Below are 25254 nucleotides of genomic sequence, written 5' to 3' on the forward strand. Positions count from 1 at the left end.
TCACTTTAAGGAGAAACTCTTCAGTACGAAACATAATGTCATTCTTAACCAGTGGTGGTTTGTCAATAGCAACAATGTGAATCTGAGTCTCCAACCTAACTGTCCCTAACTTACACCTGGCCACCAAGTCAGAGTCAATAAAGTTCAATGATGAACCGCAATCCATGAAGGCAGAAGTGGATGTGGAAACATTCCCACAACAAAGTTCCACTTGAAACAACATTTTAGAGAAGGTAGAAAAGGGTACCTGAGAGCCTGGGTGACCTCCACTATAATCACCCGGGCTGAGTCGCTTGTTGGTTAGTGGCCGGGAGGGGCAATCCTTTTTCCAATGTCCAGACTCGCCACTGTGAAAACAGCATTTTCTCACGCGCCGTTGTCTCCTTTCTTCCTCCTTAAGGTCGATGGTTCCCATCTCCGTGATTTTCAATGTAGAACTGGCTCCCCTTCCTTGGGAGAATAATGATGTCTCGGTTTGTATCACTCCCCTTGCCCGTAACCTGCGATCCATCCGGACGGCCCGTGTCATAGCTTCCTCCAGGGAATCAGGTGGGGGGTGGAGAGCCAAGGCGTCTTTCAGATGCTCAGACAGGCCTCTACGGAACAACCCCCGGAGGGCGGCGTCGTTCCAGCAGACCTCAGCAGCCCAGCGTCTGAACTGAGCAAAACCACTCGGCTGAGTGCTTCCCCTGGCAAACATTCATCAACATGTCCTCAGCCATACACATCCGATCAGGCTCATCATGAATATGCCCCAGGGCCTCAAAAAATGCATCTACAGTCATGCGCTCAGGGGCCGTGGTAGGAAGGGAGAAAGCCCAAGCTTGGGGGACTCCCCTTAACAGGGATATAATGACCCCCACTCTCTGACTTTCATCCCCAGAAGAGTGTGGTCGTAAGGAAAAAAAAAAGCTTTCAGCCCTCCTTGAAAACTCTGAATTCATTTTCATCTCCAGAAAAGGTATCGGGTAATTTAACCGGAGATTCCGGGGAAATTAATGTAACATCCCGAGCCCCCAATGAAAGAACTCCCTGCACAGTGTCAGCGATCAGCTGCTGAGACTGAGCCAGGACTCTTTGTTCTCCAAGGAGTTTCTGAGACATCTGCGTTAGGCGCTTAATCTGCTCGGAAAGAGTGTGCATAGGATCCATCACACACACAGGAGAATGGGAGCAGAGAGGAAAAAAAAATGGTATGGGTCAGTTATAATGTCAGAGACACCGCACTACACTTGCTCATAGAGCCCGTGCGCGTCTCCTGAGTACAGAAGCAGTGCTAAAAGTTACCTGGGGAGCAGGGCAGCAGAGGTGACCAGGCGTGCTTCAAGGTAATAGTGTCAGGGTCCAGTCAGCGCCGGAAAGTAAAGAGGCATAGGACCTGCGGACACTGAAAATGAGCAAGCTGGCACAGGACCTATGGTCATGTGACTGCAAGGGGGTGGGGCTTAGTGTCCTGCTTTCAGATATGACAGGACACCATACAACAACTCAGTCAGGCAAAACGGAGGTCACAACAGTACGGGCAAACGTACAGGAGGGACAAACAGACGGGTAGTCAGACAAAGCCAAAGGTCATACACAAGAGGGCGACGTGGTACCAAGGGGACAAGCAGAGAGAAGTCAGGTCACAAGCAGGGAGTCATACACGAGAGGTAGCACAGTACAAGGTACAAGAGAGTCAGGCAGAACTCGTAACAGGGACAGAACCGGATCACAACCAAGCAGACAACAAGTTATCAGGCACAAGGCACACGTATATAAGAGGTCACTTAACTCAGCCGAGGGCAGGAGTATAACTGACACCGGACCCAGGTCCAGTGAGCACTAAATAGCCGCCCTCTGCCAGAGAGAGGCAGCACAATTAACCCATAGTCTAACCAGGACGGGTCAAAGCGAAATCCCGACCTGGATCATGACACCTCCTATGACCCATCCGCCTACGAGGACTCCGCCTCTCAGAGTTGGCTAATGGCGAGGGTTGAGACTTGCCCCTACTCCCTGGCAGCACCTCTGCTGTCCCCACTGGAGAAGAAGGGGACGGTTGTAGAAAGAAGGCAGAGACAGTAGCCCCCAGGCAGCAGCCCTCACGTGACTGATCCCAGCTGACTACTTTCCTAGACCGCCAATCTATGACTGGGTTGTGTTTTTCCAACCAAGAGAGGCCTAAAATGATAGGTGATGGCATTCCCCCCAAGACGTAGCATGAAAGGGACTCTACATGATGAATCCCTATATGCAGATGTATATTTTCCACTACTTGGGTCAACCTCCCCTGGTTCAGTGGGACAGTGGCCTGGACGCTTAAGGGCTTGGCCAGCGTGCTACACTTCAGGCCATGAGTCTGGACAAAGTGAGCGTCCACCAAATTGGCTCCCGCTCCACTGTTCACAAACACTGGTGTGCCCTCAGGTACCCCACCAACTGCCACTTCAGCTGATAAAGTACACTGAGAGGGCAAAATGGAGGAAATATACACTCCCTGGTCGCCTCCCTCCACACGACCAGGGGGGCGTGGCTTCTTGGGTTCTACCAAAGATTTGCCGTTCTGGGCAGCCTCTTAAAAAATGACCAGTCTGCCCACAGAAAAAACATGCCCCCACACCACGGTGAACTGCAAGCAACACCATTGGGGAACCAACTCCTCCCACCTGCCTGGGCTCGTCCGACTGCACCAGTGAGTCCTCCTTCCTAGCCATGACTACAGGGGGCATGTTCGCCAAAGCCGCAAAAAACTCATCCACCGACCGTAGAGATGGTGAATCGGCTGGCAGGGAGAAGGCCCAGGCTAGGGGATCACCTTTAAGGAAAGATATGATGAATCCCACCTGCTGTTCCTCACTCCCTAATGAACGGGGGCAGAGCCTGAAGTGTAGCTTGCAGGCCTTCTGAAAAAAACAAAAAAATATCTCTCCCTCCAGAAAACCTATCTGGGAGAGATAACTTGGGTTCTGGCTGAGCCTGCACCTGAGCTGAGGCCCTGAACCCCACCAGCTGCTGCTTCACCACACCATGCAGCACCCCACGCTCCTCAGTGAGGGTCTGCAGCAATTGGAGACAGGTCTGCATTAGAGCCATGGCTCACCAGAAAAAAAAAAGTGGGCGTTTGGTAATAATGTCACCTGGCAGTAGTGGGAAAACAGGACGAGGAACCTGGGCCCCTGAACTGCCCCGCAGGCTAAGGAGGTGCCCTGACTTTCCTTAACTTGGGGGTACACTTGATGGTAGTGAGGCCCAAGTCCCCGACCTGTCCCTATCTCCTGTTTCACCCTGAGCTAAACCACCAAACCCTTCCCTAGGAGAAGAGACAGGGAATAAAGTGAACTGTGCCAAATAACACACAAGGGAAAATAAAACAGACACCATGGGGTTAAAGCAACTAAAAACCCAAACTTAGCTCTCTCTGCTGCCAATGCTCCAAGCAGCAGAGAAAGGCACCCGATCAGCATGCAGCAGCAACTCCACTGCTCCCGATAAACTGAACCCCCTCTCCACCAGGTAGGTCCAATCTTCACCAAGGTTGGTTAGTAAATGACCAGTATTACCAACAGTGATCTGCAGCAACAGGTGGGCTTATAAAGGGAAGAGGGAGTGGCACCCACCTGCATAGATAATTAATCACCATGGAGTGACACCAGCAGCCACCCGGGGGAAAAACCCATCAGCAGACCAACTACAGTTGTAGTAACACCAGCGGCCACCCGGGGCAAAACTGACATTAACCCCCAATGGCCTGAAAGAGAAAATGTTTACAAAACAGAATCCAGAATCTGACAGATCCAAAAATAGATTGTGACAATAATCTTCTTACAGTAGCACCATTCCCTCCACATAGTATAATAATCCCACAGTACCATCATCCCACCACACACAGTATAATGATCCCATGGCAACGCCAGTCCCCCACACACAGTATAATGTTCCCACAGTACCATCATCTCACCACACACAGTATAATGATCCCATGGCAACGCCATTCCCCCACACACAGTATAATGTTCCCACAGTACCATCATCCCCCACACAGTATAATGTCCTCATAGTACCACAAATCCACCACACACAGTATAATCTTGCAGTACCACCATCCCACCACACACAGTATAATGTTCCCACGGCAACGCCATTCCCCCACACAGTATACAGTAAAATTCTCACAGAATCATCAGTCTTTCCTCACAGTATAATATTCCCATAATACTGCCATTTCCCCCCACACAGAATAACCTTCCCACAGTACCGCCATTCCACCATGCACAGTATATTGCTCCCACAGTAATGTCATTTTTCAATCTCCCGTGACGGCACGAGAGAGGGGATCTGCCCTTCAAGATCAAGAAACTTTCAAGATAAAACGGGCTGCTCCTCTCTCCACATCAGTTGGTTTCCTGTCCTTGATGGGAAACCCTCAGTAAGATCGGCGGTAAAGATAGAAGAGGATACCTTGGCCTGGGCGGTCGGGGTTTGGTAGGCATGGGTCTGCTGCGGCCGTCACCAGGTATCCGTAGCGCCTCGGAGGTCCCCATGGGGTGCCCTCCCTGAGTGGGTATGTGCTGGGTATTGGTGCGCAGTGCCTCCATGCTATGCTGCCCAGACGCATCGGCGTGCCGGGTGAAGAAAAGCTGCCAAGCAGCACCGGACCTTCCTCCATTTGTGGTCCCATGTGAGTATGCAAAGGGACCACTGGCAGGCAAATGGTGGCGTCAGGATGTAAGCTCAGCGATCGCCTAAACAGCTACAGCCACCACGTCAGCAGGAGCAACAGGAGTTGCCCCAGCAGCTAGAGAAAAGAAGCCATCATGTCCTCATGAGAGAAGGAAGCAAGCACCCCAGCAGCCTCGTCGGGCCCGGGGCTGGGCAAGTACCCACATGGGAGACTGGCTGGGAATCCCTTGTCCCGTTGACATCCTTCCCGTTAATGAGCATGTACAGAATCTCATTAAAAGGGAGTGGGAAAGTCCTGATAGAAAGGGACAAGGTTTGGCCTCCCTTAAAAGGAAGTACCCCTTTGAAGAGGAAGCATCGTCCCCGTGGGATAAAGCCCCAAGTTGGACGTGGCAGTATCCAAGATTTCTAGGAGATTTTCTCTCCCATTTGAGAATTTGGGGTCATTAAAAGAGCCATTTGACAGGAAGACTGACAGTTTCCTTAAGGCAGCCTGGAAGTCCTAAGCAGGGGTCCTGACACCGACACAGCCACATGCACAACCTGGTCCCTAAAGGTTTGGCTGGACAAATTGGAGAACCAGTTAGAGCAGCAAATACCAAGGGAGACCATCCTGGCGTCAATCCCAACCATCTCGGCAGACTCAACAAGATTAGCAGCTAGATCAGCTGCGTTGTCCATTGCAGGTCGCTTAGCGGTCTGGTTAAAATGATGGCCAGGAGACATTCAGGCAAAGATTTAAGCTTTCTTCTCCTCCCTGTGAAGGAAAATTTTTGTTTGGTCCAGCCCTCAGCGAGATCCTCAAGAAATCAGGGTATAGGAAGAAAGTTTTCCCTAGAGCACCCTCTTCATCCTTTCAGTGGTCCTTTCTAAAGGGTCACTATTCCCACAAGAAACCACTCGGGGACCAGGACAGACCAGAGAGATGGCCTAAAGGAAGGAGAGGTTTCTTCTTCAGAAAGCCCTCCCAGGAGACCAAAAAGCCATCCCAATGACTCTGTTTCCCATAAGGGGGAAGGTTGTCTCTCTTCCTCCTGGCCTGAGAGAAAATTTCTTCCAGTGCCTGGATCCTTCACATCATAGGATCAGGCCTAAAATTAAAATTCCACACTCCACCCTGCAAGAGATATTTGGAGACACCTGAGCAACCATCTCCGCACAAACAACTAGTGCAGAAAAAAGAGGTCCTGTCTCTCAGAGAGAATAATGTACTGGAAGAAATACCCCTAGGGGAAAGAAAAAGGGGTTCTACACCTCCCCTATTTCTGATAAAATAAAAAAAAGATGCATCTCTGAGGACCATTAAAAATTTAAAGGCGTTAAACAAGTTCTTAGTAGTTCCATCATTCAAGATAGAGTCGGTGAGGACAGCAGTGAAGGTCCTGTTTCCAAGCTGTTACATGGCAGTCCTGGACCTCAATGATGCCTATTACCATGTACCTATTCACGAACAACATTGCAGATTCCTCAGAGTTGCAGAACAGATTCCGTCACAAATCAGACACTTCCAGTACAGGGCTCTTCCCTTTCGACTAGCGATAGCCCCCCAGATATTTACAAAACTAATTTCAGAAGTGACAGCTCATCTCCTTAACCCCTTTCTGACATCTGACATACTATCCAGTCCACGGTACCCGGGCCCGTATGACCGTGGACAGGATAGTATGTCATAGCGATCAGCGGCGCCCCCGGGTGATTATCACAGCTGACACCCGGCACTATGTGTCAGGGGCGGTCACGGACTGACCCCGGCACATTAACCCCTGGCACACTGCAATCAAACATGATCGCAGTGTACCCGGGGGATTAGGGAAGAATTGCGCAGGGAGGGGGCTCCCTGCGTGATTCCCTGAGACCCTCGGAGCAGCGCGATGTGCTGCGCTGCTTCGAGGGTCTCCTTCCCTGAGAAAGCTTGCTGTAGCGCCTGTCAGATCGCTGACAAGTGTAAAAATAATTTTAAAAAAAATACTAAATAAATAATAATAAAATTAATCCCTAATAAATTCTTTTATTTTGTAAATAATAAAACATAAAAATACACATATTTAATATCGCCGCATCCAGAACGACCCGCCCTATAAAACTGTCCCACTAGTTAACCCCTTTAGTGAACCCCTTAAAAAAATAGGCAAAAAACAATGCTTTATCATCATACCGCCGAACAAAAAGAGCAATAACGCACGATCAAAAAGACAGATATAAATAAGCATGGTACTGCTGAAAACGTCATCTTGTCTCGCAAAAAACGAGCCACCACACAGCATCATCAGTGAAAACATAAAAAAGTTATAGCTCGCAGAATAAAGCGATGCAAAAATAATTATTTTTTATATAAAATTGTATAAAAGTTCCAAAACATAAAAAAAGATATAAATGAGGTATCGATATCATAGCATCTATCTACCTCCTGATGATCCTGTTGTGTTGGGAGAAACGCGTTGAGGTTTAGCCTATCCTCCATCAGAAAATCTGAGTATCCCTCTATTTGTTATCAATAATGTTTTGTACAATGATATGATTGTAACAGGGACAAATTGTCCTTTTTTCACCTTCCATATGTGATGTTATGCTACCCAGTGGTGAATTTATAGTTATAGCAGGGTACTCCTAAGGTAAGCCGTCGTGGAGCGGGGGCGCCATTCCGCTGACCAGTAGGGTGCCAACCTCCGCTGACAGGAAGGTATACAGATATAGGGGACAGATAGTGAGATACTCAAAGCACTTGTCACTTTTTGTCTTGTCTTTTGCACTATTTTTTGCACTTTTTCTATTGTTGCAAATTCAGCTACCTACCTGGCAACACCTATACACTCCTTTCCTGAATAATTGTTTGACCAATTGTGGCACATATTCAGGGCTATTCAGGAGTTTTAGGGTTCAGCCACCGTGTCTAGGGTGCCAACCTCCGTTGTTAGGCAGCTTGGATATCAGGACCCGAATTTTAGGGTACATTAGGTGACACGGTTGGTTGTTTTATGTGTGATTGTCTTGTCTACTATTTAGACTTCATTAAAGGTTCAATTTTTATGCATATCTGTATTTAGAAATTATTGTAAGGGTCCTCGTATCAGCATACTCAGGACAAAATGGACAACAACTTTTGGGGTCCAATTTCTCCTGTTACCCTTGGGAAAATAAAAAAATTGGGGACTAAAAGATCATGTTTGTGGAAAAAATGATTTTTTTATTTTCACGCCTGGGCGTTATAAACTTCTGTGAAGCACTTGGGGGTTCAAAGTGCTCACCACACATCTAGATAAGTTCCTAAGCGGTGCCAAATGGTGTCATTTGTAGGGGGTTTCCACTGCTTAGGCACATCAGGGGCTCTCCAAATGCAACATGGCATCCAATCTCAATTCCAGCCAAAAAAGTCAAATGGCGCTGCTTCCCTTCCAAGCTCTGCCATGCGCCCAAATAGTGGTTTATCCCCACATATGGGGTATCAGCGTACTCAGCACAAATTGCACAATAACATTTGGGGTCCTGTTACCATTTGGAAAATAAAAATTGGGGGTGAAAAGATCATGTTGTACGGCTGTATGTTATAAACTTCTGTGAAGTCCTTGGGGGTTCAAAGCGCTCACAACACATCTAGCTAAGTTCCTTGGGGGGTCTAGTTTCCAAAATGGGGTCACTTGTGGGGGGTTTCCACTGTTTAGGCACATCAGGGGCTCTCCAAACGTGACATGGCGCCCGATCTCAATTCCAGCCAATTTTGCGTTGAAAAAGTCAAACGGCGCTCGATCCCTTCCGAGCTCTGCCATGCGACGAAACAGTGGTTCCTCCCACATATCAGGTATCAGCGTACTCAGGACAGATTGCACAATAACTTTTGCAGTCTAATTTCTCCTGTTACCCTTGGTAAAATAAAAAAAATTGGACCTGAAGTAATTTTTTTGTGAAAAAATTTTCATTTTTTTTAAGCATTCAAAAAATTCCTGTGAAGCACCTGAAGGGTTAATAAACTTCTTGAATGTGGTTTTGAGCACCTTGAGGGGTGCAGTTTTTAGAATGGTGTCACTTTTGGGTATTTTCTATCTACCAACTCCAGGCCTTTTATCTGTTTAATTGAGAATGACATAAAAATTGCCCACACCTGTCCATGAAATAGCCTTGGAGTCAATTGTCCAATTACTTTTGGTCCCTTTAAAAACAGCGTGGCACATGTTAAGGCGCTGAAACTTCTAAACCCTTCATCCAATTTTAATGTGGATACCCTCAAATGAAAGCTGAAAGTCTGAATTTCAACTGCATCTGAATTGTTTTGTTTAAAATTCATTGTGGCAATGTCTAGAACCAAAATTAGAAAAATGTTTGTCTCTGTCCAAATATATATGGACCTAACTGTATGTTTCCCTTATCTCCAGTAATTGTATTATTACACAGGATTTTTATGATGTTACATCGGCTCATCTTCTCATTCAGGTCTCTACAATATCGGATCCTCTCAGAGAAGATCTTCTATATAAGAGAATTTTCCTGATTTACCCATCAAGGATGGATATGGACAGAGACAAGATGGTGGAGAGGATATTACACCTCACCCTCGAGATCCTCTTCCGGCTTACTGGAGAGGTGAGAGCAGAGGTGTATCTAGGCTTTCTGGCACCCGGGGCAAGAATTTGGTTCGGGCCCCCCCAAGTACATATGCGACTTGCACACTTAGCCATGTACCCACGAGCTGCTCTCCTTATTGCTCTCAAAGTTCAGTAAAAAACTGAAAGCAGGAAGAGAAGCTTGTTGTCACAAGACCATAACTATGAAAATCGCATATGAGTGAAGTGTCCATGTGATGACTACTGGAACCTGCAGAGCTGAGTCCTGACATTGCAGCTTCTGAATTCTCACAGCGAATGCACTGCACACATTTAGGATTCTCCCTTGCCGATGTGCAGTCATGTCAGCACAACGATGTAATTTATATACTTCTGGCCACATTCCGACTAGACGTGCCCGGCCTCTCTCCGTTTATTTTCATTGAGTGAGGCCACACATGTCTAGTCAGCATGTGACCGTATGTATGTAAATTACCGGCACGAGAGAATCCTGACAGCGTTCAGTGAGCACTGTGAGAATTCAGAAGTCTGCAGTCACAAGGAATGACTTCAGACTCAGCACAAACCTGGACAACCCTTTTATGCTCCTAACAAATAAAAACATGAGAATTAGTCAGTATCAGAAATAATATTTACATCCAGGTACCTTATAGATGACGTCGTCTCTGGAGTCATTCTCCTTCTCTTCTTCTTGTCCAGACCCCATGATGAGTTTTCTCATCCGCATCTCGTCTCTGCAGACTTCTATCTTCTCCGGTCTTCTGCAGCAAATCTCCACACGATGCCCTTAAAGATAGAAGTATCATTATAATGCTCCTAAATAAAAATATCTGCATTATACTGTCGCCTAACACTATTCCCCTCCCACCTCATACTGTCTAGCATCCCACCTGTTCACCATACTGTCTCCTCATATATTTACCCCCTCACTCTCTATACTGTCTGCTCACACATACCCCCGACTTCCTATACTGTGTCTGCACACATCCCATCACCCTCACTCCCCATACTGTGTCCACATGCATTTTTCCCATCACTACTCATACTGTGTCCACATCCATTTACCCGTTCGCAGCCCATACTGTCTGAACCCATCCACCATACTGTTTCCTCATACGTACTCTTCATTTTGTATCCTCAAATCTCCCCACACACATTAAATCCCCCCATCCCCACTCCAAATACCCCCACCCATTAAATAACCCCCCATCCCCACTCAATAACCCCCATCCCTACTCCCAAATCCCCCCACACATTATGTACCCTCCACTCCAAATCCCCCCCAGATATTATGTACCCCCCACTCCAAATCCCCCCCACATTAAGTATCCCCCATCCCCACTCAATAACCCCCGTCCCTACTCCCAAATCCCCACACACATTATGTACCCCCCACTCCAAATCCCCCCCACACATTATGTACCCCCCACTCCAAATCCCCCCACACATTAACCCCCATCCCCACTCCAAATCCCCCAACACATTAAGTATCCCCTCAATTATCAGAACCTCCTCCCATCTCCAAGACTATACACATGCTGCGCCAATTCTTTGGAATGCACTTCCCAGGTCAATACAATTAGTCCCCAATCCCCACAATTTTAAGCGTGCCCTGAAAACTCATTTATTCAGACTGGCCTACCGCCTTAACACATTAACCTAATCTATCCCTATGTGGCACAGCCAAAAGTTTTTACCATAACCAGGTTCCCCGCATCATGTTCCCACATGCTTTATGCATCCATTAGCCCTCTGCGTCTGTACTGTTACACACTTAACATTATGGCTGGTCCATACAATCAGGGCAACTGTTACCACCCAACTTTCGTGTCTCCCTTTTTCCCTCATAGATTGTAATGTCTATTATCTTTACAAGTCCCCTCTGAAATGTAAAGTGCTGCGGAATATGTCAGCGTTATAGAAATAAAATTTATTATTATTATCCCCCATCCCCACTCGATAACCCCCCATCCCTACTCCCAAATCCCCACCACACATTATGTACCCCCCACTCCAAATCCCCCCACACATTAACCCCCATCCCCACTCATTAACCTGCATCCCCACTCATTAACCCCCCCACACACATTAAACCACATCCCCACTCATTAACCCCCCACTCATTAACCCCACACACACACTAACCCCCCATCCCCACTCAGTAACCCCACACACACATTAACCCCCATCCCCACTCATTAACCCCCCACACATTAACCCCCACTCATTAAGCCCCATCCCCACATTAAACCCCATCTCCACTCATTAACCCCCCCACACACATTAACCCACATCCCCACTCATTAACCCCCCACTCATTAACCCCACACACACACTAACCCCCATCCCCACTCAGTAACCCCACACACATTAACCCCCATCCCCACTCATTAACCCCCCACTCATTAACCCCCATCCCCACATTAACCCCCATCTCCACTCATTAACCTCCCAATCATTAACCCCCATCCCCACTCATTAACCCCCCACTCATTAACCCCCATCCCCACATTAAACCCCATCCCCACTCACTAACCCCCCTACTTATTAACCCCCATCTCCTCATTAACACCCCACTCATTAACCCCCATCCCCACTCATTAACCCCCCCATACATTAACCCCCCATCCCCACACATTAACCCCCATCCCCAGTCATTAGCCCCCCCACTCATTAACCCCCATTCCCCCTCATTAACACCCTCACACACATTAACCCCCATACCCCCTCATTAACCCCTTCCCCACATTAACCCCCATCCCCACTCATTAACACCCCCCATCTGCGGTGGTTCTTCAGCTCCACAGTGGAGCACACTTACCACCTGGCGGTCAGAGCTTCAGTTGTACTGGTGTCTGTATAGACGCCAGTACAATTGCTCCCTGGGAGCCGGCGCGCACACCTTCTCTGCGCTGGCTGTCAGCTTGACAGCCAGCACAGAGAACAGTCAACTCTCAGGCCAGGGGGCGGCAGAACGCAGCCGCCGGAGGAGACAGTGCGGACCGCCGCATTAGGCGGCTAGACTGCGCCCTCCTGCCGGCTGCTCCCCCCCCCCCCCGGATATGCCTCTGGGTGAGAGATTCTGATGACGTCACATTACATCATTCTCATCTATGGGAATAACAGATGGACAGAACTGGAGAGGTGAGGACTCTGGAAATGTCTGTAGTGAGATTTATTAATGTGTCTCTCCATAACCAGGATTACACAGTGGTGAAGAAGACCTCTAGTGAGCGCTGTCAGGACCCTGTGTCTGAAGGATGGGGAAGACCCCTGAGTCCAATCACAGGGCCTCCACCTCACCCCCTGATGTATGAGGACATCAATGACCAGAAGATCCTAGAACTCACCTACAAGATGATTGAGCTGCTGACTGGAGAGGTGACACTGCTGGGACATTATACAGTAACACTATGAAGGGATCAGAGGGATGACGGTATCATTGTATGTGTCAGGTTCCTATAAGGTGTCAGGATGTCTCCATCTATTTCTCCATGGAGGAGTGGGAGTATTTAGAAGGACACAAAGATGTGTACAAGGACGTCATAGTGGAGGTTCCCCAGTCCCTCACATCACCAGGTAAAAGACAGAACTAAATGCACATGGAATATAATTATCTGTGTGTAAAGAATGAATTCAGTCCCTATATGTGTTTCCTCCAGATCTATCCAGTAAGAGGACAACACCAGAGACATGTCCCCGTCCTCTCCTTCCACAGGAGTGTAAACAAGAAGATCACAATGTTCCTCAGGATCATCAGGTAGATGGAGAGAAGGTGTCATGAGATCCCTGTGGTGTGTAGACGGCTGTGAAGGTCTTGTGCTCAGTCTTGTTTTATCCACCAGTGTTATATGTTTTATACTTAGAATCACAGTTTCAATCATATTCGGTTGCTCCTCGGGTTAACATGTGTAAATTAGAAAAAGGATGATCCCTCTACACTGTGACATCCCTTCAAATATTTGTAGTCAGTTATTAAGTCCTTTTTTGCAAGATAAACATTCCCAAATCCTTTAACCGTTCCTCTTAGGACATACTTGCAGTCCGCTCACCATCCTGGTAGCTCTTCTCTAAACTTGCTCCCGCTTTTCAAAGTTTTTTTTTTTTAAATGTGGTGCCCAGAACTGGACACAGTATTCCCGAAGAAATCTGACCAGGGAGGAGTAGATGAGATTACTTGACGTGATCAAGACTCTATGCTTCTCTTAATACATCCCAGAACTTGTGTAATAAGAAAAGTGGAGATGTCAGGATTAAAGCTGATCATAGATGTGACGTCTCCATCTGTCTGTGACTTTTACAGTATTTGTTTCAGGGTGAAGATCTGACCCATATTAATACTACAGAGACATATGTGAGGGGTGATGAGCGGTGTAAAAAGGAGATTCCTACATATGACTACCCAGGTGAGTAGTAACCACAAAATGCAGAGAAGTCACAGATTCTTCTCAATCTCCGGCTGCGGCTGCTTTATCGGTGGTGTAGTCTGGCCTTATCACAATCGTGTGATCACCATTTTTCTCTAGACTACAACATTTTCCTCCACAAAACTGAGTTCAAATGAGTTTGGACATTGGAAGATCTTTTCTATAGAACTTACAACCTGGAAGATACTTCAATTAGAAGACACTGATCATTACCTGCCCAGATCTGTAAACTACAAAGCCAAATGACAGCGTACATAGAATGTGCTGATAAGTTAGAAAATCACTTGAAGAAAAATATTATGATGGGCCTCTAAGGGAAAGCGGAGGGTAATGATGCTGTTGGATTCCTAGATCCCTGGTATCTTATTGGATGAATCTACCTTCTCTCCCTTCTGTGCTGCTGAATGTGCTCATATGGTCCCGACAAATCAGGTCCAGTCTTTCTGGTCAAACTTCACTTTTATGATTAACAACATTAAATGTGCAGTGAGGGCAAAGTGTGAATTTCTGTACAATAACAACAGAGTTTCCCTTTATCCTGACTTTTAAATTTCTTTTAAAACCGACTAACTTCAAACAGGATTGTAATAAACTGCATAAAAAAAATTATACCTGTGCCATGATATATGTCTAAGTTGTGTGAAGCTGATGGCTGTAATATACATTTATTCACACCAGCAGGGGATGTGTTGGCATGGCTCGAGCCCTGGTTTCATGGAATCAGCCAACACCATAAATTACATTGTTTTCTATCTGAAGGAATTGAGATTAAGGCTCAGTCTCTCCCAATATGGGGAGCAATAAATAATTTCAGAACTCAGTAGCTCCAATGGTCCAGCATAAATAAAATGCAACTCCGGTTTAGTGATGGAGCTTTCCCCAAGCACATGTTGTTGTTGGGGATATAACATATCTTTTTATTCTATGCCTATTTTTACAGGTCCATTTTGTATGGTAGTTCGATGGTGGTGGGACTGGCCTGCCTCACTTATGTGAGTCTGCAAATACCTGGTAGCCTTTAAAAGAAGGTCTCCATTACCTCTCCCAAATGCCTGAGATCTAAATTTAAAACACCTCAGCTCTGTACTATTCTAAAAACTTCTCTATGAATGTCTGATATTTCTTCTTTAAATTCATCTGACAGAAAATATTGGCCCTTATGATTGTTTAGATTGCCAATAGCCACCAAGTCCCATACTCTAATTATCCAGAGAGTTTTCACCAGGAAAATAGGAAACAAATGGACCTTACAAATTGTTTTCCAACGTCTCTTGAATTCGACAATACCCTATATATGGTTATACACTATCTGGGCACATGGCAGGGATAAGAAAGGAAGGAGCGCCATTTAGCTATTTGAACACAGATCTTGCTGGAATAGTTTACAGACACAATGTATTGGGAGCACTGTTAGTGATCACCTGGCAGATCAAAAGATGGCCACCACAAGAAGGCTTGGCTCTATCTACTCCATTTTCCAGATCCCAGGGATTTCCTTGCTCATCATCATGGATTTGAACCTACACACAGATCCCTAGGCTTGGACCATAGTGTTACCTGCAATTCTGTGGTGTCAGATGGTAAGTAGAATAGTCAGGTAGTTGGGTCAGAACCAGAAAGGCAGAGAAAGTACAAAATGAGAAGATGTAAGTAAGCGGAAAGTAAGTAAGCGGGTTGGGATCCCAACAGGAAACAAATACACTAGCAGGGAGCTGAGCACAGAGGACTGAACCAGAGGAGAACAAGGCTTTATCTGGCAGCTTCTGGCAATATTCTTCAAGCTTTAATAGGGTTTGGTGCTTTCCAATTGGCTTAAGCAGGTAGCAGATTGCTCCAGCTGGACAGCACAGAAACCCATACGGCCAGACGGGATGCTACTACTGGTCTCAGACACCCTAATCTTAGTGGCTGGACAGAGCCAGCGACACCCAGAGCTTTTGATTTCGACATCTCCTCTATTACCAGCAATGCCTGCACAATAAGTAAGGCGCCGCCTGGTGATGGAATCAAACATCTCAGGAGCAGATTCCAGTGGAGATGGAACATCACCATTTGCAGATGTTCTATTATAACAAAATTACAGAAAACTAAAGCAGTAGGTAGAAATCCCCATAAAGTGACCCCATTTTGGAAATTATAACCCTCACTGAATTATTCTATAGGAGTAGTGACTATTTTGACTCCACAGCCACTTTACGGAAGTTAGCTCGCACTGGATGTTGAAACATGAAAATTACACATTTGCCATTTTATTATCAAACACATAGGCCCAGATTGTGCTCCAGGAGACAAGCACCATAAATTAATTGGGTTTGTCCCACTATAGTAATGCCAAATATATGGATGCTAAATGTGGTTTGGGCACACTGCAAGGCTCAGACGCGAGTAGAAATTTGACTTTGGGAGATTGGATATTGCTGGATTGGTTTATGGAAGCCATGTTCCTTTTCAAGAGCTTTTGAGCCACTAATAATGTGGAAACCTTTGTATTTCCACTAACAGATGATGGACCTTAGTGGTGTCCTGTATTTTGTGAGATGAGTAGAAGTTTTATTGGTATAGTTTTCGCCCACATAACATTGGTGACTTTTAATGCCGTGTTTGGGAGGCAGAATGAACAAACAGTCGAACACCACGCTCTAATGGTTCATGCTATGAGGTTTTCGATTAGACTGAGAACTGTCATTGTCTTAGTGAAGAATTCCATATTTTTTACACTACTTGTAATTTTTATGGACAGCTTAAGTAGAAATGGTCAAAAGTATAAAATTTGAGGATTTTTTTCAAAATTAATCATTTGTTTTATTTTTAGCAGATGACTGTACCAGGAGATCAGAGGGACAGCTGACATCTTCAATTTTTAAATTAGATGATCTTGAGATCCCAGAGGATACAATTGAAGTGAATGTCATTACTCAAGATATACCATCATCCCTTCACAGCAAAGAGCTGTCATCTGATCCTTTGAAACAGGTCCTGTCTTCCAATTCATTGCCAACTACTAAGGAAAATCAAAGTAACAATATAAACATTAAAAAACAAATTGATTCTAAAGGAAAGAGGCCATTTTCATATTCAGAATATGGAAATTGCTTTCTCAAAAAGACTCTTCTTAAACATGAAAAAAATCACACAGCAGAGATTAGATTTTCATGTTCAGAATGTGGGAAATGTTTTACACAGAAATCAGATTTGGTGAAGCACCAAAGAACTCACACAGGGGAGAAGCTTTTTTCATGTTCAGAATGTGGGAAATGTTTTACTCTGAAATCGGTTTTGGTTAAGCACCTAAGGACTCACACAGGGGAGAAGCCTTTTTCTTGTTCAGAATGTGGGAAATGTTTTAACCAAAAATCACATTTTGTTAGGCACCAGAGAACCCACACACGGGAGAAGCCTTTTTCATGTTCAGAATGTGGGAAATGTTTTACTCTGAAATCCGTTTTGGTTAAGCACCAAAGGACTCACACAGGGGAGAAGCTTTTTTCCTGTTCAGAATGTGGGAAATGTTTTAACCATAAATCACATTTAGTTAGGCACCAGAGAACCCACACAGGGGAGAAGCCTTTTTCATGTTCAGAATGTGGGAAATGTTTTACTCTGAAATCCATTTTGGTTAAGCACCAAAGGACTCACACAGGGGAGAAGCCTTTTTTCTGTTCAGAATGTGGGAAATGTTTTAACCAAAAATCAAATGTTATTAGGCACCAGAGAACCCACACAGGGAAGAAGCCTTTTTCCTGTTCAGAAAGTGGGAAATGTTTTCTCAAAAAGACTCTTCTTAAACATGAAAAAAATCACACAGCAGAGAGTAGATTTTCATATTCAGAATGTGGGAAATGTTATACACAGAAATCAGATTTGGTGAAGCACCAAAGAACTCACACAGGGGAGAAGCCTTACTCATGTTCAGAATGTGGGAAATGTTTTACTCAGAAATCATATTTGGTGAGGCATCAAAGGACTCACACAGGGGAGAAGCCATATTCATGTTCAGAATGTGGGAAATGTTTTACTCATAAATCCGTTTTGGTTAAGCACCAAAGGACTCACACAGGGGAAAAGCCTTTTTCCTGTTCAGAATGTGGGAAATGTTTTAACCAAAAAGCAAATTTTGTTAGGCACCAGAGAACCCACACAGGGAAGAAGCCTTTTTCATGTTCAGAATGTGGGAAATGTTTTAACCATAAATCAAATTTTGTTAGGCACCAGAGAAACCACACAGGAAAGAAGCCTTTTTCCTGTTCAGAATGTGGGAAATGTTTTAACCAAAAAGCAAATTTTGTTACGCACCAGAGTACTCACACAGGGGAGAAGCGTTTTTCCTGTTCAGAATGTGGGAAATGTTTTAACCAAAAAGCAAATTTTGTTACGCATCAGAGTACTCACACAGGGGAGAAGCCTTTTTCATGTTCAGAATGTGGGAAATGCTTTGTGAAGAAATCATCTCTTCTTAGTCACCAAAGAACTCACACAGGGGAGAAGCCTTTTTCCTGTTCAGAATGTGGAAAATGCTTTGTGAAGAAATCATCTCTTCTTAGTCACCAAAGAACTCACACAGGGGAGAAGCCTTTTTCATGTTCTTAATGTTGGAAAATATTTTGTGGAGAAATCATCTCTTCTTATTCTCCAAAGAACTCACACAGGGGAGAAGCCTTTTTCATGTTCAGAATGTGGAAAATATTTTGTGGAGAAATCATCTCTTAGTCACCAAAGAACTCACACAGGGGAGAAGCCTTTTTCATGTTGGAAATATTTTAACTGAAAATTGTATCTTCTTAAAGGGTTGACCACTACTAGGACAACCCTTTGTCATTCCTCATGTTTGACCACATTAAAATAAAAACACTCATTGTAAGAGAATGATCAGTACTAATTATGTTTTACAGCCATGTCAGACTGAGCTGCCATCTTGGAAAAACTTTCGCTAACTAACTTTGCAGCTAATGAGATGCCGTTATGGGAGCTCTAGCCAGAATGGAGACATAAAATAGCATCAGAGCCATTAGCAGGTATGGTTGGCATACACAAAGGTTAATAGGAGTAGTTGCAGGGGATTCCAAGGCTATGTGCACACACTGTGGATTGGTCTGCGGATTCTTATCTGCGGAACCGCAGGTAAAATGACCTGCGGTTTTACCTGCGGATTGGCCTGCGGTTTTGCCCTGCGGTTTGCCACCTGGACAATGGAATAGGTGGCAAACCGCAGCAGAATCCTCAGAAACAATTGACATGTCATTTCTTTCTGCGGATTCAAAACCGCAGCTTTTCCACAGTTAAAAATCCACAGCATGTGCACAGCAGAATGTAAATCCCATAGGATAACATGCTACTGTATACTGTCTGCAGTTCTGCTACGGCCAAAACCGCAGCGGAACCGCAGCAAAAACCGCAGCGTGTGCACATAGCCTAAGAGTAAATAAGTGGTGTCATATGGTAGTAGGTAGTGTCTTTCACAAGGACAATATAGTTGTCAATATGTGAAGAGCTATGTGAGTAACAACATCAGTTAACCCCTTTACCCCCAAGGGTGGTATTCATGTTAATGACCAGGCCAATTTTTACATTTCTGACCACTGTCCCTTTATGATGTAATAACTCTGGAAAACTTCCATGGATCCTGTGGATTCTGACACTGTTTTCTCATGACATATTGTACTTCATGATAGTGGTAAATTTCTTTGATATGACTTGCGTTTATTTGTGGAAAAAATTAAATTTGACGAAATATTCGCAATTTTCCAACTTTGAATTTTCATGCCCTTAAAACAGAGAAATATGTCACACAAAATAGTTAATAAATAACATTACCCACATGCCTACTTTACATCACCACAATTTTGGAAACACATTTTTTTGTTAGGAAGTTATAAGGGTTAAAATCGACCAGCGATTTCTCATTTTTACAACACCATTTTTTTTAGGGACCACCTCACATTTGAAATCACTTTGAGGGTTCTATATGATAAAAAATACCAAAAAGAGGCACCATTCTAAAATCTGCACCCCTGAAGGTGCTCAAAACCACAATCAAGGAGTTTATTACATTCAAGGGCTTCACAGGAATTTTTGGAATGTTTTTTTAAAAAATGAACATTTAACTTTTTTTCACAAAACATTTACTTCAGATCCAATTTGTTTTATTTTCCCATGGGTAACAGGAGAAATTGGACCCCAAAAGTTGTTGTACAATTTGTCCTGAGTATGCTGATTCCCCATATATGCAGATAAACCACTGTTTGGGTGCATGGCAGAGCTCGGAAGGGAAGGAGCGCTGTTTGACTTTTCAATGCAAAATTGGCTGGAATTCAGATCGGACGCCATGTCGCGTTTGGAGAGCACCTGATGTGCCTAAACAGTGGAAACTCCCCACATGTGACATCATTTTGGAAAGTAGACCCGCTTAGGAACTTATCTAGATGTGTGGTGAGCACTTTAAACCCCAAAGTGCTTTACAGAAGTTTATAATGTAGAGGCGTAAAAATAAAAAATCTTATTTTTTTTCACAAATTATTTTTCGCCCCCAATTTTTTATTTTCCCAAGGGTAACAGGAGGAAATGGACCCAAAAAGTTGTTGAGCAATTTGTCCTGAGTATGCTGATAGCCCATATGTGGGGGTAAACCACTGTTTGGGTGCAAGGCAGAGTTCGCAAGAGAAGGAGCACCGTTTGACTTTTTCAACGCAGATTTGGCTGGAATTGAGATCAGACGCATGTCACATTTGGAGAGCCCCTGATGTGCCTAAACAGTGGAAACCCCCCCAATTCTAACTCCAACCCTAACCCCAACACACCCCTAGCCCTATTCCCAACCCTAACCCTAATAACAACCCTAACACACCCCTAACCCTAATACCAATCTTAAACTTAACTTTAGCCCTAAACCTAACTTTAGCCCCAACCCTAACTTTAGCCCCAACCGTAACCCTAACCCCAATCCCAACACTAATGGGAAAATGGAAATTCATTTTTTTATTTTATTATTTTTTACATAACAAAGGGGGTTTGATTTACTATTTATAGCAGGTTTTTATGTTTGGCAGCTGTCACATACTGGAAGACTCTTTTTATTGCAAAAAGTAGTTTTAGCATCACCACATTTTGAGAGCTGTAATTTTTCCATGTTTTGGCCCACAGAGTCATATGAGGTCTTGTTTTTTGCAGGACAAGTTAACATTTTTTATTGGTACCATTTTCGGGCACATGACATTTTTTGATCACTTTTTATTCCGAATTTTGGGAGGCAGAATGAACAAAAACCATCAATTCATGAATTTCTTTTGGGGGGTGTTTATACAGTTCCGCGTGTGGTAAAATTGATATGGCAGTTTTATTCTCTGGGTCAGTATGATGACAGCGATACCTCATATCCTTTTTTTATGTTTTGGTGGTTTTATACAATAAAATCTATTTTATAGAAAAAATAATTATTTTTGCATCACTTTATTATGAGAGCTATAACTTTTTTATTTTTCTGGTGATGATGCTATATGGCAGCTTGTTTTTTGTGGGACAAGATGAAGTTTTCAGTGGTACCATATTTATTTATATCCGTATTTTTGATCGTGTGTTGTTCCACTTTTTGTTCAGCGGTATGATGATAAAGCATTGGTTTTTGCCTTTTTTTAATGGTGTTCACTAAAGGGGTTAACTAGTGGGACGGTTTTATAGGTCGGGTCGTTAAGGACACGGCGATACTAAATATGTCTACTTCTATTGTTTAGCTTTTTTATTTAAATATTTATTGATTGTATAAATATTGATTTTTTTTTATTTTTTATTTATTTTTTATTTTTTTAATATTTTTACAATTTTTTTATTTTTTTTTATTTCATTCTAACTTTTACACTGTGTCCCACTATGGGACATTAATTTTGTGTAGGCTGATCGCTTATATGGCATGCAATGCAGATCTGCATGCCATATAATCCGTCAGCGCTGCACTCTGTGCACACTGACCTCAGAGACTTCCTGATATGCACTGCGCATGACAGGGAGTCTGAGCTCTGACAACCTGGACGACATTGGGTTACCATGGGAGCGATCGTGACCCCACGTCATGCTTCGGGATCTCCGATCCAAAGGTAGAGGGGCTGTCAGAGAGGGGGTAAGGGAGGGGATACATGGGGATTAGGAAAAAGGAAAATTAATATAGAAAAGTAAAATATAGAGAACTCCAATACATAATACTGTCGATAACACAAGTTGTGGTTAAAAAAACTTACACATTAGATAGAAGAGAAAACCATCTCTTCAACAGAGAACATAGAACACAAAGGAATTAAAAAGATTACTATAGAATCTCAACCGGACAACTAGAAAGTATTTTAATGTTTTGGCAATTAAGAATCGAGGGGGGACAATCCGTACTTGTACTTCACGTTCCAAGATTCCCATTTCCTCCTATATTTATGAACTAAGTTATTGTTTATCACAAATCTCCACTCTAGAGCGTTGTGAACTAAAAGAGTATCCAAAATTTCTGAAAACTTTGGAGGGTCAATTTTTTTCTAGCGTGCGGCTAGGGAATTTTTAACCACCAGAAAGACATGTATAACAATCATCTTATCAGTAGGGTCAATTTTATCTAGATCTAGAGATAAAAGCGCTATCTGTGGAGAAATCCTAATATTTCTACCTAGTAGGAGATTTATGTGGTTATTCACTTGTTTCTACAAAAGTTTTATTTTAGGACAGCTCCAGAACAAATGGTACAAGTTCCCTGTTTGTCCATATTCCCTCCAGCACAAATCAGAATTCTCCCGGTTTATATGATGTAACCTAGCTGGAGTATAATACCACCTCACCATCATTTTGTAGAATGACTCCTGAAGGATCATTAAGATATTTGAATTATAAGAAAGTTTTATTGCTTTTTCCCACTGATTTAGATGAGAAATATTTAACTCGGATTCCCAACGTTTTATGTAAGCGTTTTTGATTAAGAACTCATCCTTGTTGAGAATTTTGTAAATATTTTTTAGACTCCATAGGTTTTTTTTAATCTAGATTACAAATGAACAGGGAGATGGTATTCATGTTAATTGTTTTAAAACTGAAGAGTTTCTTAATATTATCTCGTAAAGGGAATCTGTCACTTTTTTTGGACTATGAGCTGCTGGCATCGACATCAGGGGCTTATCTACAGCATTCTGTAATGCTGTAGATAAGCCTCCAATGTAACCTGAAAGATAAGAAAAACGAGTTAGATTATACTCACAGGAGGGGGCGGTCCGGTCTTGGTCCGATGGGTGTTGCGGTCCGGCGCCTCCCATCTTCATACGATGCCGTCCTCTTCTTCCCTTCCTGTCGTAGCTCCAGCGCAGGCGCACTGCTCTGCCCTGTTGAGGGCAGAGCAGAATACTGCAGTGCGCAGGTGCCGGACCTCTCCCGGTGCCTGCGCACTGCAGGACTCTGCTCTGCCCTCAACCGGGCAGAGCAGTGCACCAGAGCCACAACAGGAATGGAAGAAGAGGACGGCATCGTATGAAGATGGGAGGCGCCGGACCGCGGCGCCCATCGGACCGGACCAGACGCTGGGGTGAGTATAATCTAACTCGTTTTTCTTATCTTTCAAGTTACAAAAAAGGGGTGACCGATTACCTTTAAGATAGTAAAAAATAGAAATTCCAAGGGGGGTATATTAAATTTAAAGAATTCATCTTTGTTGAGAATTTTGTAAATATTTTTTAGACTACATAGGTTTTTTTTAATCTAGATTACAAATGAACAGGGAAATAGTATTCATGTTAATTGTTTTAAAACTGAAGAGTTTCTCAATATTATCTCTTAAGATAGTAAAAAATAGAAATTCCGAGGGGGGTATATTACATTTACCCTTAATCTCGCTGAAAGATAAGAGATTATCCCCTGAATATAGATCACCAATTTTATGAACAATGGATTTGGACCAGATGTCTGGGATTAATAAATTATAGACCCGTGAGATTAATGATAATGGAACATTTTTGAAAAGAGGTAGTCTACTTTCCTTCTTTCGTAATTTAGTGAACTTTTCCCATGCTAAAGTGATAGCCAGGTATATTGGATGGGAGGGAGTTTTTTTTGAGAATTGTTGTTGTTGTTATTCTATGCTTCTTCTGCCTCAATCCAAGAAGGCCCTGGCTTTTCTTTAAACCAGTAAAAACTATGCCTGATTAGTGTAGCTTGATAATAGGCTTGAATGTTTGGCAATCCCAGTCCCCCATTAAATTTATTTTTATATAGGATATTCGAGCCCACTCTTGCCTTTTTACCCCCATACGAAGGACTTTATTATTAAGTTTTGAAGCTTTAGTAGAAGTCGCAAAGGAGTTATGAGTGGCAAGGTCCTAAACACATAGTATTTTGGGTAAAATAAAAGATTTAATTATCAAAATCTTCCCGAACAACGATAAGTTTGTTTGTACTTAAGATCTCTGGAAATATTTTGAATAGTGATATCGATATTAATCTGGGTTAATAAGTGGAGCTTTTTAGTAAGAATGATCCCAAGGTATACTATTTCCTCTTCGTCCCAGATGTAATCTGAACAATTTTTTAGTTGCTCCACAACTCAAATAAAAGTGAAGGATTTTTGACTTCTGCGATTTGATTTTAAAATATGATATTTTAGAGAATGTCCAAAGTTCCGACCTCAATGCCTTAATGGAAGTTTCAGGATCATTCAAGGTCAAGAGTAAGTCGTCCGCAAACATACTAATCTTATAGCAGCGGTTAGGAATTGTAAAAACTGATATATCTGTTAGTTTAGCATCGTGTCTATTCGGTATAGGGGTTTGTTTATCCCCCAAATATATCGAAGAGACGCGATATTGCTAGTTATATAATAATGTAATCTCTACTTTATCATATCAATGCCGAATCGTAACTGTTAATTTTTAATCTCTACTATATCATATCAACGTCGAATCATTACTGTTAATTTGAAAATTCAACTCTACTATTATTATAATGCTGTAAAAACATTACTGTTATGTCTGAAAAATTTTAATAAAGTTTGTTTGAAAATGGGTTAAGTCTAATTCTTTTTGCCAGGGGCTCTATTGCAAGGGCAAAAAGAAGAGGAGATAACGGACACCCCTGTCTGGTTCCATTCGTGATGGGGTACGCCTTTGATAAGTAATTATTTATGTAAATTTTAGCACTGGGCTCGGAGTATAATGCAAAAACTGTGGAACAAAACCTATCGTCAAAACCAAATTTAAATAGAGTATTTTTTAAGTATAGCCAATTTATTCTGTTGAAGGCCTTCTCAGGGTCGAGTGTAAGAAGGATGGAAGAAGATTTGTTACATTTTATATTATTCATTCTATTTATTATTCTGGTACCATCGGACGCCTGACGGCCCTCGACAAAACCCGTCTGGTCGTCTTTGATCAGATAAGGCAAAATGTTTTTTAAACATTCCGCTAACATTTTCGAGCAGATTTTAATATCTCCATTTATAAGAGAAATAGGCCTATAGTTCTGGACTCTCTCCGGGTCACCCTTTTTCTTTTGATATCATTATGACTATGGCCTCCAAGTTTTCTTTGGGAAAAAAGCCTTGCCGTGAAGCTAAGTTATAGATGTTTTTTAGATGGGGAGCTAACCTTTTAGAGAAGGGC

General features: G+C 43.3%; 1 protein-coding gene across 1 annotated transcript in view; it reads left to right on the forward strand.

Moving 5' to 3' along the window:
• Positions 1 to 22876, forward strand: part of LOC141094139 (uncharacterized) — a 305335-nt gene extending 282459 nt beyond the window's left edge. The window contains exons 2-7 of the mRNA XM_073579876.1: positions 9088 to 9237; positions 12420 to 12599; positions 12674 to 12797; positions 12881 to 12978; positions 13534 to 13624; positions 16458 to 22876. Of these exons, the coding sequence (XP_073435977.1) occupies positions 9088 to 9237; positions 12420 to 12599; positions 12674 to 12797; positions 12881 to 12978; positions 13534 to 13624; positions 16458 to 18232 (2418 nt within the window). The 3' untranslated portion in view covers positions 18233 to 22876. The remainder of the gene's footprint in view (positions 1 to 9087; positions 9238 to 12419; positions 12600 to 12673; positions 12798 to 12880; positions 12979 to 13533; positions 13625 to 16457) is intronic.
• The last annotated feature ends 2378 nt before the right edge of the window (positions 22877 to 25254 follow it).

This window comes from Dendrobates tinctorius, unplaced genomic scaffold, assembly GCF_039654945.1.
Source record: "Dendrobates tinctorius isolate UK_male_01 unplaced genomic scaffold, ASM3965494v1 ptg000063l, whole genome shotgun sequence".
Taxonomy (NCBI): Eukaryota; Metazoa; Chordata; class Amphibia; order Anura; family Dendrobatidae; genus Dendrobates; species Dendrobates tinctorius.